This window comes from Schistocerca piceifrons, chromosome 2, assembly GCF_021461385.2.
Source record: "Schistocerca piceifrons isolate TAMUIC-IGC-003096 chromosome 2, iqSchPice1.1, whole genome shotgun sequence".
Lineage (NCBI taxonomy): Eukaryota > Metazoa > Arthropoda > Insecta > Orthoptera > Acrididae > Schistocerca > Schistocerca piceifrons.
The window spans coordinates 311,380,229-311,396,350 of NC_060139.1; the positions used below are offsets into that span (position 1 = coordinate 311,380,229).

The 16,122-nt window shown below is 39.0% G+C and overlaps 1 protein-coding gene across 1 annotated transcript in view; it reads left to right on the forward strand.

Annotated features, from left to right (window-relative positions):
* LOC124777969 (kinesin-like protein unc-104) overlaps window positions 1-16,122 on the forward strand; it is a 348,239-nt gene that overhangs the window by 250,828 nt on the left and 81,289 nt on the right. The window contains exons 20-22 of the mRNA XM_047253531.1: window positions 2,291-2,428; window positions 11,127-11,245; window positions 14,055-14,315. Coding sequence (XP_047109487.1) covers window positions 2,291-2,428; window positions 11,127-11,245; window positions 14,055-14,315 — 518 coding nt within the window. The remainder of the gene's footprint in view (window positions 1-2,290; window positions 2,429-11,126; window positions 11,246-14,054; window positions 14,316-16,122) is intronic.

The following is a 16,122-nucleotide window of genomic DNA, read 5'->3' on the forward strand; positions in this document are numbered from 1 at the left end:
AAAAAGTTAATTGGTGAACCGCAAGTATTAAAATTCAAATTGAAAGTTTTCCGTGTGGTACACTCCCATTCTGCATGTGAATTCCTCACAATAGTTCACAATTTTTCTCTGTAATGTGTTATTTATTCATATACTCCCTATTTGTCATGTTTTATTTATAGTCCAATTCTTTCTTTGTATATTTTCTACTTGGTAAATTTCGTACTAACTTATTCCATGACCAAGTAGCATTTCACTCACATGGTCCTGATAAATAAATATTACAGTGTGCTGGAAAGTAATGCCTCCAAATTTTTTATGCTGTTTTCGATATCGGTTGAGGTATTACATGTGATGCATATTGGTTGACTTCCATGCTTAACTGATGCAAGTTACAACCATCTGCCTCTAGAGGGCTCAAAATTGTAACATGTAACATGGTGGTATAAATGTAACTATGATGGTACAAGAGAAAGAGTGTGCTGTAATCCATCAGAAAACTGAAAGCCTCAATTTGAAGAATACCCTTCCCTTCAGCAAGACAATACCAGACCACACAAGTGCTGCGACATCTGCAATGGTCTAACACCGTGGGGTCACTGTCATTGTTCATTCATCTGTTTCCAATACTTAAAGAACACTTTCTAGGACTTGGCTTTGATAATGATGAAGCAGTACAAGCAGAAGTGGGGAAATGTGTTCATTGCCAGGCTGACTATGTTGAGAAATAAAATATGTAGACATGAAGAACAAAGGTGTAGAATATTATTAAAGTTTGTTTCATCTAAAAAGCTAATAGTTTTCACATAAAAAATTCAGAGGCCTCACTTTTCAGAATGCTCTCATAAATAACTAATGTACTGCAAAATACAAATACCAAATGGAAGACAATATGCATACAATATAAATACCAAATAGAAAGGCAGTCTGAAGTATTATTAAAATAAAATAACTGTAATAATTCTACCCATTCATAAGAGAGGAGAAGAACGTGTCTGTATAATTCCTTACATTCCTCTCAATTATTATAGAGAAAGTAGTATACCTTATAGGCTCACTGTTCTGACAGTAATGTGTTAACCACTTAATTGTTTGACTTCTAGCATATTCCTCTAAAAAGAAGGCCATTTTTAATACTTTCAATACTAGAATTAAAAAGAAAAAAATTATGTGAACATTTTCTGTGGCCTTGTAAAGTCCTTCAGTTTAGAAGGTCTTCAAGTTTGACTGTGGAATTAAAATGTAGCAGGACCAGGAGAAAATGCAGCTAAGAGAAGTAGGGGTCATTTCAGAATGTAGATTAAGAAAGGTGAAAAGTCTAATATGTAGAAAGTTCGGGAAACTAAAGGTTTCCTGTTATTAATTTGGCAGTCATGTTGCAGTTGATTGTTGCAGCTACTGCTGGATGGTGCTCCTCTTGTCTCACAGTTCTAACTAGCATACTTGACTGTCATATTCTGAATTTACAACATTTATCCATGATAAATGAAATTTACCAGTTTATTTAAGAAGACATAACCGTTTATAGGTCACTAACATATCTCGTTATAAAATGGAAAATGTAATAAAAGTTATACTTGAAATGCTTTCATTTTGGCTGTGTTTCACAAACCCTTACATTTTCACCACTCAGGTTGCTTTTTATTGTCCTATTTTCTAGCCTTTCTGTGCCATAACCCAGAAGCTAGATAATTTGAAAATAAAAAAAAAAATCTTTTGGAATAGATGAAATAAATGTATGTAACAAGTTAAAAACTATGGCTCACACCAAGATTTTAACTCAGATTGTTGCCTTTCATGGACAGTGCACTACAAATTATGTGATTCAAACAGGCCTCATGGCCAAGCTAAAATCTTCAGTGTGTCATGAGCTCCTTTCTTTCCACCCAAACTCTTCAGACGTTCTCCCATGGTGTTATGAGACCAACACTTTCATGTGAAAACATGTAACAGGAACTTTAGATTGCCCACAGCCTCAGATTAGTTGTTGAGAATTATTGTGAATCACAGTCTGGCACACAGTTTTAACTTGCAACATACAGTTATCATACAACATACTCTGTTCTGATTAAAAGCTTTAATTCTCAGACAAGATGTCGGTTTCTTTAATCTAAAACGTTAGAATGTTTCATGAATATTCACTATGAATTCAGCAGATATAGTTAAAAATCCAAATTTCTTTGAAATAATACCATGAACAAAACCTAACTGTTTTGTAAATAGCTTAGGTATGGGTAATTTGAAAGTTGGTGTGCATAGCACAAAATCCATCTGTATGAGATGCAAACTAATTCATTTTTTATGTCTACAGACAGCGTCTTGAACTTATGAGGGAGATGTATCACAATGAAGCAGAGCTGTCACCAACATCCCCTGATTACAATATTGAATCCTTGACAGGTGGTGATCCCTTTTATGACAGATTTCCATGGTTCCGAATGGTTGGCAGGTAAGCACATGTTCAGTAAGTTTCTTTTGTTATTAAATAAAAGAAGTACATTAGTTAAACAATGAAATTGTGTATTAAAAGTTTAAGTCAGTAAAAAATGAGATCGATTTTTCCTCCTCTTCACATCCACAGTGACTGAGTAGGTAAAGATAGTCGATCATAATTAATGGAGTTGTGACTTGTTTCTAACAGAGCTGAGATGGTTGGAGGGGGAGGAGGATGACAATATTGACAGACCGTACTATGATGGGTATTATCTTTCAGAAAAACGGTCATTTACAGTGAGCAGTATGAGGCTGATAAAGCTTATAAAATGCTAGCTTGGGCATAACAAAAATGAAAGTTACATTTAGGATCAGAAAACAGTGATTCGTGTACTTACTTCTACTAGAGCATGTTGTGTTATTACGCACAAAACTTCTGTGAACCCTCATTAATTTTCTTCACAGATGCAGCATAAGAACTGATCCAGTTCTTTAGCTAAAACTGTTACCAATTGCGTAGAAGACAGAAATGATTGTGGTGTGCATCGTATGTACTACTCAGATTTTGTTCACTTTTACTTTTTCCCTTCTTTTCTTTGTCTCAGTGATATGATTATAATATTGCTATGTGTTGTCTTATTGTTACAAACATCTCAAGTAATTTTATTGTTTTGTTCAAGAACCTGTTTGTTCGCTGTTTTTAGTGACTTAATCTGTTTTAAGCACCATGATGCTGCAGTCTGTGTCTAATAAATAACAATGACTTGTTAAGAGTTCAAGTTAATGATTGATTAGGAATTATTTTGTCAGGTTTTCGCAAGAAATCTCCGCAGTAGGTGAATTAAACTTTCTTCAAATTAATCTCTCTAGCTTCTGCCTTTCCCATAGCTAGATTTATTTTATTGTGCCATCTTGAATCACTCAGTTTGACTAAGTCCAATGTCTGATCGCTAATTGTGTGCTCAAATGATATTGAATATTTTCATGTATTTATGCTCATTACGTTACATATGTGTATGTGGTGGGTGAGTTACTCATCTTTACACAAAATGTTGAACATTTAGTTATGCCACATTTCATAAGAATTTGATCTCATGTATACAATCATACCTTCTGCAAATGGAATTAGATAGCTAAAACTATTGTCTGTTGTAGCTAAAACTATTGTCTGTTGTGTTGCTTGGATATATCATGTACTGTAATTGTCTTATCACTCTTTCTTCGGGAATGTCAGACACAAATGTTTGCTTCTGGCCAAAACAGCAGCCCCACCTTAATTAACATATGAAATTTATCCTCTTTTTCTAAAGTCTTAGAACCATCCTAATGCTATAGCATGAGGTAATGCATCTTCAGTCTACACTGCTGATCCAGCAAGTTCCGAGACTGATTTTTTCCCTGGTGTACAGGCTGCATCAGCACAGTAACTATGGTGACAGAATCAATTAACAACTGTAAACAGCAGATATGCATTTGATCAGTGAGTTGTGAGCAGGCAGCGTTAGGCAGTGGGTGTGCAGCTGTAGTGTGTCAATGTTGTTGTGTCACAAATTTCAACGGAGCAGCATCTGTAATTCAAGTGTACAAGATTTTCTCAGGAATGTTTTGAAGAAGAAGAAAAATGTGTACAAAGCTTGTCATACACATCTTGACTCCCAGACAAAAATGACAGTGAAAGCTTACTGTGATTTGATTGAAATACAAAACACAGACAATTATTTCCATCTGACTGATGAGATGTAATGTTGTCGATATGAACCTACCACAAAATGACAAAGTACAGAAATTCACATGAAGGGTCAACACTTAAACAACAAATCAACTTTCGACCCAGTGTGATGAGTGCATTGAACACTATCCCAAAGGAGGACTTCCCTGACAGTTTCATATGGTTGGGTCAGTGTTCTTTCTGTACTCTGTGCTTGTGTTTGTGTGCATGGGGAAGGGGACCGTGTAGAACACTGGAAACATTAAAACCACCATTTTAACTTTTCTCTGTTCTTTATTAATTCTGTCTCAAAACTTTTTGGACTGATGGGGGTAAACACACTGCAATTCTCTTGAAGATTTATTGTGTAGTTTTCTGTAAACAAGATATAAATTCTCCATTAAATTTCGGGCATGCAGCCGCGCAAATAAAATTTCTTCTACTGATATTTCGGCCGCGTATCGTCCGGCCATCTTCAGAGCGAGTCACAAGACTGATGACAAGGTGCCAAGCGCGGCCTTATATGCTCCACCGCGGCGGTACTGCGCATGCGGGTCACAGATGCTGCGCCGCCTGTGGCGAAAGCGTACGGACGTTCGATGTGCTTATTGATGTTTGATCGACGGCGATGACACGGTGACGACTTCTCTGCAATTTAATTAGTCCAAGAGCCGGATTCCATGCTTTGTCCAAATTGAAACCTTTATCTCTGTTTATTAAATTGTTGGCTAATCGAATTTCTATGGCTTCCTTGAATACAGAATCCCAAAAAGAAGAGGTGGATGTTAAAATCTTCACATCACTGTAATTCATCGAATGACCCGTATCAATACAATGTTCGGCCACAGCTGACTTGTCTGGTTGTAATAGGCGTGTGTATCTTCGGTGCTCCACACACCTTTCATGAACGGTGCGTGTTGTTTGACCTATGTATGACTGCTCACAATTTCCGCAAGGAATCTGGTACACACCCGCCTTACGAAGCAATAAATCGTCCTTTACAGAGCCGAGTAAAGCCGCAATCTTCGTGGGGGGCCGGAAGATCACCTTAACACTGTGTTTTTCTAGAATACGGCCTATCTTTGAAGAAAGAGCACCCACATAAGGCAGAAACGCCCTAGATCTGAAGAAATTACTATCTTCTTCCGCATCGTATACCTTCTTTTTAGGTTTTACATCGAATGCTCTACGAATTTGTTGCGGAGAATATCCATTCGATTTAAAAATACTCTTGAGGTGTGTTAGCTCTCCTTGTAAATTGTCTTCATCGGATACACAGTGCGCCCGATGCACTAAGGTCTTAAGGACACCCATGCTCTGAGAAGGGTGATGGCAGCTACTGGCATGAAGGTATAGATTTGTATGCGTTGGTTTCCGATGTACGGCATGTCCTAATGTGCCATCACTTTTACGGCGAACGACAACATCCAGAAAGGGGAGGCACCCGTCTTTTTCTATTTCCATGGTAAATTTAATGCTAGCATGGATAGAATTCAAATGCTGAAGAAATCGATGTAATTCATCCATACCATGGGGCCATACCACGAATGTGTCGTCCACGTACCTCCAGAAGACCGTGGGTTTAAAACATGCTGAGTCCAGTGCCTTGTCCTCGAAGTCTTCCATGAATAAATTAGCTACCAGAGGGGAGAGGGGGTTTCCCATGGCAACACCGTCAATTTGCTCATAAAATTCACCATCAAACTGAAAATAAGATGATAAAAGCACATGTTCAAATAAGGCCGTAATGTTCTTATCAAAATGTTGGTTGATAAGAGCTAAAGAGTCCTTTAAAGGTACCTTGGTGTATAATGATACTACGTCAAAACTAACAAGAACATCCATACTATTTAGCCTGACATTGCTAAGTCTCTGAATAAAATCCATAGAATTACGAATGTGGTGACTACATTTTCCTACCAATGGTTTTAATAAGGAAGCTAAATATTTGGCAGAAAAATATGTTGGTGAACCAATAGTGCTCGTTATAGGTCTCATAGACAAGTCCTCTAGACGCTCATCCTTACCCATCTTGTGAACTTTAGGAAGACCATAAAATCTCGGTGGTACTGCACCTCGTACTTTTAAACTTCTTATGACTTCCTTCGGTAGTGATGAAGCGTTCAGCAAGGCAGCAGTCCTTATTGTCACCTTGTTAGTAGGATCTTTGTTAATCTTCCGGTATGCACCAGAACTAAGTAGACCACATATCTTTTCCTTGTAGACTTCCTGAGGCAAAAGGACGGTAGCATTACCTTTATCAGCACGCAGGACGACTGTATCAGTATCCTCACACAGCTTTCGTATCGCACGTCTTTCTTCCTTGGAAACGTTGCTTCTTTGTGGACGATGCTTCGTGATTGCTTGACAGGTTTCTCGTCTGATTTCTTCCGCAGAATCCTCTGATAGTGGTCGGACCGCTTCTTCAATGGCACTGATGGCTAAATTTTGCCCCTACTCCCAAGACTTTGCCGATATCATCTTTCATCAGTGCCATTGAAGAAGCGGTCCGACCACTATCAGAGGATTCTGCGGAAGAAATCAGACGAGAAACCTGTCAAGCAATCACGAAGCATCGTCCACAAAGAAGCAACGTTTCCAAGGAAGAAAGACGTGCGATACGAAAGCTGTGTGAGGATACTGATACAGTCGTCCTGCGTGCTGATAAAGGTAATGCTACCGTCCTTTTGCCTCAGGAAGTCTACAAGGAAAAGATATGTGGTCTACTTAGTTCTGGTGCATACCGGAAGATTAACAAAGATCCTACTAACAAGGTGACAATAAGGACTGCTGCCTTGCTGAACGCTTCATCACTACCGAAGGAAGTCATAAGAAGTTTAAAAGTACGAGGTGCAGTACCACCGAGATTTTATGGTCTTCCTAAAGTTCACAAGATGGGTAAGGATGAGCGTCTAGAGGACTTGTCTATGAGACCTATAACGAGCACTATTGGTTCACCAACATATTTTTCTGCCAAATATTTAGCTTCCTTATTAAAACCATTGGTAGGAAAATGTAGTCACCACATTCGTAATTCTATGGATTTTATTCAGAGACTTAGCAATGTCAGGCTAAATAGTATGGATGTTCTTGTTAGTTTTGACGTAGTATCATTATACACCAAGGTACCTTTAAAGGACTCTTTAGCTCTTATCAACCAACATTTTGATAAGAACATTACGGCCTTATTTGAACATGTGCTTTTATCATCTTATTTTCAGTTTGATGGTGAATTTTATGAGCAAATTGACGGTGTTGCCATGGGAAACCCCCTCTCCCCTCTGGTAGCTAATTTATTCATGGAAGACTTCGAGGACAAGGCACTGGACTCAGCATGTTTTAAACCCACGGTCTTCTGGAGGTACGTGGACGACACATTCGTGGTATGGCCCCATGGTATGGATGAATTACATCGATTTCTTCAGCATTTGAATTCTATCCATGCTAGCATTAAATTTACCATGGAAATAGAAAAAGACGGGTGCCTCCCCTTTCTGGATGTTGTCGTTCGCCGTAAAAGTGATGGCACATTAGGACATGCCGTACATCGGAAACCAACGCATACAAATCTATACCTTCATGCCAGTAGCTGCCATCACCCTTCTCAGAGCATGGGTGTCCTTAAGACCTTAGTGCATCGGGCGCACTGTGTATCCGATGAAGACAATTTACAAGGAGAGCTAACACACCTCAAGAGTATTTTTAAATCGAATGGATATTCTCCGCAACAAATTCGTAGAGCATTCGATGTAAAACCTAAAAAGAAGGTATACGATGCGGAAGAAGATAGTAATTTCTTCAGATCTAGGGCGTTTCTGCCTTATGTGGGTGCTCTTTCTTCAAAGATAGGCCGTATTCTAGAAAAACACAGTGTTAAGGTGATCTTCCGGCCCCCCACGAAGATTGCGGCTTTACTCGGCTCTGTAAAGGACGATTTATTGCTTCGTAAGGCGGGTGTGTACCAGATTCCTTGCGGAAATTGTGAGCAGTCATACATAGGTCAAACAACACGCACCGTTCATGAAAGGTGTGTGGAGCACCGAAGATACACACGCCTATTACAACCAGACAAGTCAGCTGTGGCCGAACATTGTATTGATACGGGTCATTCGATGAATTACAGTGATGTGAAGATTTTAACATCCACCTCTTCTTTTTGGGATTCTGTATTCAAGGAAGCCATAGAAATTCGATTAGCCAACAATTTAATAAACAGAGATAAAGGTTTCAATTTGGACAAAGCATGGAATCCGGCTCTTGGACTAATTAAATTGCAGAGAAGTCGTCACCGTGTCATCGCCGTCGATCAAACATCGATAAGCACATCGAACGTCCGTACGCTTTCGCCACAGGCGGCGCAGCATCTGTGACCCGCATGCGCAGTACCGCCGCGGTGGAGCATATAAGGCCGCGCTTGGCACCTTGTCATCAGTCTTGTGACTCGCTCTGAAGATGGCCGGACGATACGCGGCCGAAATATCAGTAGAAGAAATTTTATTTGCGCGGCTGCATGCCCGAAATTTAATGGATTATTCATTACGCCGCGAGAAGTTGAAAATGCACATCAAGATATAAATTACATCATTCCATGTTGATTCTACCACACAACCTCTGCTTATTTGTTGAAATACTCTTTCCAGTTATGCAAGGTTATATTTAGCGCTTTGAGGAAACTGTGCAGAAAAACTTGTCTGATTCTATTTTTATGATCAATTTTTATTTACATGATTTGAGTAAAAATTTATTTTTTGTTTTTGGTGTAATTTGCACCCTTGCTTAATAAATCCAGAATTTGTCTTGTGTAACTCAGTCATTGATAAATGCAGGGTGACAATGTTAAAAGTAGCCTGTCTCCCCTTCGAATGCAATTGCAATGTTTTTGTTTCTAAAATAGAGGAAACAGCTACAACAATGGACAGTTTTTTGCTGTAACTGATTGTTAGCATTCTTCTACCAGCACTTCAGTTTATTTCATCAGTAAAGGTAGACATTTCTCTTTGCAGTGTGTAAAATGACTTTCTCAATAGAAGAAGGAGTTGAAATTGTGGAAGCATATGTGAAAACGCATTCGGTTAAGGAAACTCATGAAATTTTCAGCGTCTCAAGTATCTGGATAGAGGACTACCAGAAAAGGGAGCAATACAGAGTCTGTATTAAAAATTGGTGCACCCACAGATCAGTGCAAAATGCAAGCTGACAAAGAATTCCTTCAGTTCTCACACCAGTAGTTATTGCAGACATTTTCTGAAGAATTATTCAGAGCCCAAAGAGGTCTACATGTTAATTGGCCCAGCAGGTGCATATAAGCAGGAGGGGTTGCCAGCAGATATTGAAAAGTCTTAATTTGCAGCCATATTGTGTGATGCTTGTGCAGAAATTACAGGAGGTTGACAATCAGAAACATGTAGATTACTGCACATAGCTTTTGAATATGGTGGTTTGTTAGACCCTTTCCATTACGTCATGAAGGGTGAAGCAGAGTTTCACCCTTCTGGTCATGTGAATTTACAGAACATGAGGTACTGGGCAATGAAGAATGCTTAACATTGTGTGTCAGCAATGACTCCACAATGAAAAGCTTGCATTTAGTGCAGTGTAAAAGGAACACACATCATTGGACCAATATTTTTTTGGCATTAGCCTTAACATGGTTGCATATATGGAAATTTGTGATGCATTTTGTGCTCAGCTCACTGAAGGTGAAAGACAACACTGCTTTTTCAGTAACGGGTAACATGCTGCACATCTAACATATCATGCAATGAGTCCATGATGTCTTCACTAGGAATGAACTGGCAGCAAATATTTATGGCCCTAGCCGGATCTAAGAACACATTATGTTTTCCTGCGGGGACACTTGAAGGACAAGATCTATGAGGCAAATCCACTCATAATACAACTGAAAGACTACATCAGCCATGAAACTACCACCATCAGTATCGGAACGTTATGCTGAGTGTATGTGGATATACTTAGATATGCGCAGCCCGCCCGGTTAGCCATGCGGCCTAACCCATGGCTTTCCGGATTGGGAGGGAGCACATGGTCCCCGGCACGAATCCGCCCAGTGGACTTCTGTCGAGGTCCAGTGAGCTGGCCAGTCTGTGGATGGTTTTTAGGCAGTTTTCCATCTGCATCGGCGAATGCAGGCTGGTTCCCCTTATTCTGACTCAGCTACACTCTGTCAGCTATTGCTGCGCAAACAAGTTCTCCACATATACATACACCACTATACTCTACCAAGGACTACCAAGGAAACATAGGGGTTACACTCATCTGGTGTGAGATGTTCCCTGGGTGGGGGGGGAGTCCACCGGGGGCCGAACTGCACAATAACCCTGAAAGACTGGTCCGGTGTGGGTCCGTCGTGGGGTTGTGGACCACTGCAGCTGCAGCAGGGATGGAGCCTCTCCGTCGTTTCTAGGCCCCCGGTTAACATACAATACAATACAATAGATATGCACAGCTGTGTATTGATGTTGTAGCTGGTCAATTTCAGCGTCTTCTAAAAATGTGTTTTTCTTTGTAAATAAATTGTAAGTCCATTTCAGCTCTTCATTTCTGTAATTTCACTGCATTTCCTTTATACTTACATGGACTTCTTTTATCTGTACCACCCTGTGCAACACTGTTACATGTCAATGACTGTCATTGTGTTAAGCATGTAATGGATGAGATTTTCATAAAATTTTCAGTAAAAGTAGTGTGACACCTGTCATTTATGTACATTCTATTGCTACTCAGACCTTTCGTAACTTTGCATTTATATATGTGCTTCCTTTGGGCGCAAACCTAATTTTTTCATTTCTGTGAGTAGTTACTAATACGCTCATAAAAATCAGGATTTTTGCACAATCCTTATAATTCCAAAATGGCCAATGTATCAGTAGTCGAGACCAACCTATTGCAGTTCTAGTTATGTAAGTAATGTAATTCTGTATGTTGTCATGTATTTTTTTGTAAAAGTATTTGATGTAGGTACTTACTCTTTGTCACATTTTTTCAGGGCATTTGTTTATCTCAGTAATCTTGTCTACCCAGTGCCTTTGATTCATAAGGTTGCTATTGTGAATGAAAAAGGAGATGTCAAAGGCTACCTCAAAGTTGCTGTGCAGCTTGTAACGGGTGTGTACCATTGTTATTTATTACTAAAAGTGATCTTTTGTACACTGGTATTGTTGGTGTAAAAATGTTGTGAGTATTGTTTGTGTCAGAAATACTGTGATGTTCCACATTTTTTCAATAAAATATGATTAGTGAATAATGCTTTAATACATAATACCTGCTTTTTAGTTAGGAAAAAATGTCTGTCACGAGAATGAATGAAAATAGAGTGCCTAAAATAGTACCAGTAATGAATTATTGAGATATGTGGAAAAGATCTATAGGCAGACCAAGAAAGAGGTGGAAGGGTCAAATAGTAACTAATTACCAACACCTGAAGGAAGGGAAGGAAGAAAAATGTACCCTGTATCATGAATTTGTCCCCTGTCTAACATCTTACGAATGAGCTGCTTTTGTATACGGTGGACCAATGAATATTCAGTATGATGCAACACAAATAGATGCAGTATGAATGTATAGGAGAAAATCAGTATAATAATTTTTTGCTGCATATGAAACTGTATAAGTAAGAAGAGCATTGGACACTTTAAATTTGTGTCGTGGTCCAAACTAAAATTGAAAGAAAGTAACAATATTAACATTTATTCGTCATGTCTGATAAGAAATGAAAATACTTGGGGAAACGGGATGGGAGAGGGGGTGTTATGTACTCATGTGTTGTAAATTATAGCAAATGATAACAAGGTGTTCTTTGTATTTTGTGTCACAGATACTTACAAATGTAAGACACCTTATTTAAATTACAAAGAATGTGACATAAAAGTGAGGAAATTCATGTAGGAGAATGGAAGGAATTGAATCACTAGAAACGCTTTATGGAACTTGATATCAAAATAGAGGGAGGGACATTTTTAAAAACAGGTGTGGATAGTGTGGAGAAAGAGTGCCTTCTACATGTTATATCAGAGTATTAATAATACTTTTGTTGGAAATTGGACAATACTTGTTATAAACTTCTTGCAGATATTCTCTGTCTACTCGGTTTTGCGTGTTATTAATTTTTGTGTTTTTCTCTTGCTCTTTTCCTTTTCAAAATGTAGATGTAGTTCATTCCTTTCTTTTCTCCATCACTACATTACACTATGCATCCAGCTGTCCAGCTGCTCTTCAGTAATAAAACTTAATGTGGGCAATCCCAAAAAAGCATCTCCTCTTTTTTTTCCTCTCAAGGGGGGGGGGGGGGGGGGGGGGGTTGTAGAGAACTGTTAATATGCTAATTGGCCGTACTGTTGTGAGTGGCTTACCTCTTTACCTGTGCATCCAAGTAGGCCTGTGTCTGTGGAGCTCCCATTGTGCACTACACAAAGCGTGAAGGCTGTGCAGTTATTTGATTTTTGAATGCAAAAGGCATTAATCTGGTTGAAATTCATCACAGTTGATGGAAGAATATGGACAGCTGTGTATGGATGTCAAAAATGTTTGCTTATGGTATAGAGTGTTTACAGCCAGTCATACTGAAATTCACAACAAAGAAAGGGACGGTATTCTGTCGATTTCTGGTGAGATTGAGGAAACCATATGTAAAGATCAGAGGATCACTGTGAGTGCTTTCTGCATTTTGGTTCCTGCAGTTTCCTGAACCACCATCCCCAGAATTTTAGCAGATTTGCAATATCGGGAGGTATGTGCGAGTCGGGTGCGACGTATGCTGAGAGAAGACACAAACAGCAAAAAGTTGATTCTTCCTGTGAATTTCTTCACTGCTGTGTAGATGAAAAGAACAACTTCTTGGATTCGATTGTGATGGGTGATGAAAACTTGGACATTTCGCTTTACGCCTGACAAAAAACAACAGTCAAGTGAGTGGCAGCATCCCTCTTTGCCCAAGCTGCAAAAATTCAAACAAATACAGTCTGCCAGTAAAGTAATGGCAACTGCACATCTTGACCTGAAGGTGGTACTATGGGTAGACTTTCTACCTGCTGGGACAACAATAAATACTGAAAGACACAGTAAAACACTGAAAAGACTGTGAAGGGCAATTCTGGAGAAAAGAAAAATGTTGAACAAGGGCATTAGTGTTCCACATGTAAAGCTCAGCCACACATCCCCCTCAAACCATTGTTCCACTGTAAAACGTTGTTTGGAATTTCATCACCAACCCATCATACATTCCGGACATGGCACCAAGTGCCTACCACTTTTCCCCAAATTTAAGGAACACTTTCCTGGACTACTGTTCTGCTCCAATGGCAAGCTGAAAAACATGGCAGCAAGATGATATATGACGGGTATTGTAAAACAGCCACAGCATCTATGGAAATGCATTGTCAAAAATGGCGATTATGTAGAAAGATAAAGCATTCTTCAATCCTTAAAAGGATGTTAATATTATAAACAATAAATAGTTGTTTGTATATTTAAAAAATATAGGAGACCTTACTATTGGGATTGCCCTCGTAGTTTCAGTTGTCCTGCTGTTCAGTCACCTTTTCTGTAAGAATCGGGTATGTCATTCAGCAGCTCACCTATGCTAAGTGGAGTTCAATCAGGACACACTATTAATAGCCTGGGTTTGAATTTATTCTGCGTCATGGGAAAGATCCCGCACGTACAATGCTAAGAACCCCATTTAAGGCAACATTATGTTCAAACAAAGTTGTGTTCTCTATATGCTTCATCAGCTATCACAAACTTTCATAACACCAGGCAGTTCACAAGTAGAATTCAAAGTTATGGAACTTTTATTTTAAATTAAAAATTAAGCTGTGCATAATTAGATTTTCCTGCTATTATTGACCCATATTAATTTTCATATTTAATTTTGTATTTGTATATGCTCTGTGTGAGTGACACGGAAATGTTCCAGAAGAGGAGAACAGTGACTATTCGTGGGGAGTCCGGCAGTCTGCTCGAATATCATTTGATGATGAACTTTTTGGCAACCAGCGACATTCAAAGCGCTCTTCTCTGCTAGCGCAGACACTGGACAAGAACTTGCAACAGCAACTGGAAGAGAGGATAGTTGAAGGACAAGGGAACATATTGGAATTCAGCAAGGATGAAAAGAATGCTGATGATATAATCAAAGATGACTGTCAGGAAAATGCAAAGGATCTATGCAAAGATGGTCAGTATCTAATATCAGCATTAGATGAAGATCTTTAATTAATATACCATTGCAGCTAAGTAAGAATTTTTAATTTTTTAAAGGATTGAAAGACTTCTTTGAAATATTACTTTGATGTCATTCTCTTATTCTAAAATGAAACAGGTGTCTTGGTATTGTATTTGAAATAAAATAAAATTGCCTGTCTGATGTGAGTGCATATTCTTGTTCATGCCAAAGTAATTCACTGTCCTTCTAGTAGTCAGCTTCTCATTTACTACTACTATTTATTTATTTATTTAACCTATTGATCATAATTATGCAGTACAGTGTACAAGATGATATTGAACTTGATTTTCATTTAGTGTTGTGTTGTTGTTGTGGTCTTCAGTCCTGAGACTGGTTTGATGCAGCTCTCCATGCTACTCTATCCTGTGCAAGCTTCTTCATCTCCCAGCACTTACTGCAACGTACATCCTTCTGAATCTGCTTAGTGTATTCATCTCTTGGTCTCCCTCTACGATTTTTACCCTCCACGCTGCCCTCCAATGCTAAATTTGTGATTCCTTGATGCCTCAAAACATGTCCTATGGACCAATCCCTTCTTCTAGTCAAGTTGTGCCACAAACTTCTCTTCTCCCCGATCCCATTCACTACCTCCTCATTAGTTACGTGATCGACCCACCTTATCTTCAGCATTCTTCTGTAGCACCACATTTCGAAAGCTTCTATTCTCTTCTTGTCCAAACTAGTTATCGTCCATGTTTCACTTCCATACATGGCTACACTCCATACAAATACTTTCAGAAACGACTTCCTGACACTTAAATCTATACTCGATGTTAACAAATTTCTCTTCTTCAGAAACAATTTCCTTGCCATTGCCAGTCTACATTTTATATCCTCTCTACTTCGACCATCATCAGTTATTTTACACCCTAAATAGCAAAACTCCTTTAATACTTTAAGTGTCTCATTTCGTAATCTAATTCCCTCAGCATCACCCGATTTAATTTGACTACATTCCATTATCCTCGTTTTGCTTTTGTTGATGTTCATCTTATATCCTCCTTTCAAGACACTGTCCATTCCGTTCAACAGCTCTTCCAAGTCCTTTGCTGTCTCTGACAGAATTACAATGTCATCAGCGAACCTCAAAGTTTTTATTTCTTCTCCATGAATTTTAATACCTACTCCAAATTTTTCTTTTGTTTCCTTTACTGCTTGCTGAATATACAGATTGAATAACATTGGGGAGAGGCTACAACCCTGTCTCACTCCTTTCCCAACCACTGCTTCCCTTTCATGCCCCTCAACTCTTATAACTGCCATCTGGTTTCTGTACAAATCGTAAATAGCCTTTCGCTCCCTGTATTTTACCCCTGCCACCTTCAGAATTTGAAAGAGAGTATTCCAGTTAACATTGTCAAAAGCTTTCTCTAAGTCTACAAATGCTAGAAACGTAGGTTTGCCTTTTCTTAATCTGTCTTCTAAGATAAGTCGTAAGGTTAGTATTGCCTCACGTGTTCCAACATTTCTACGGAATCCAAACTGATCTTCCCCGAGGTCCGCTTCTACCAGTTTTTCCATTCGTCTGTAAAGAATTCGTGTTAGTATTTTGCCGCTGTGACTTATTAAACTGATAGTTCGGTAATTTTCGTATCTGTCAACACCTGCTTTCTTTGGGATTGGAATTATTATATTCTTCTTGAAGTCTGAGGGTATTTTGTCTGTCTCATACATCTTGCTCGCCAGATGGTAGAGTTTTGTCATGACTGGCTCTCCCAAGGCCATCAGTAGTTCTAATGGAATGTTGTCTACTCCCGGG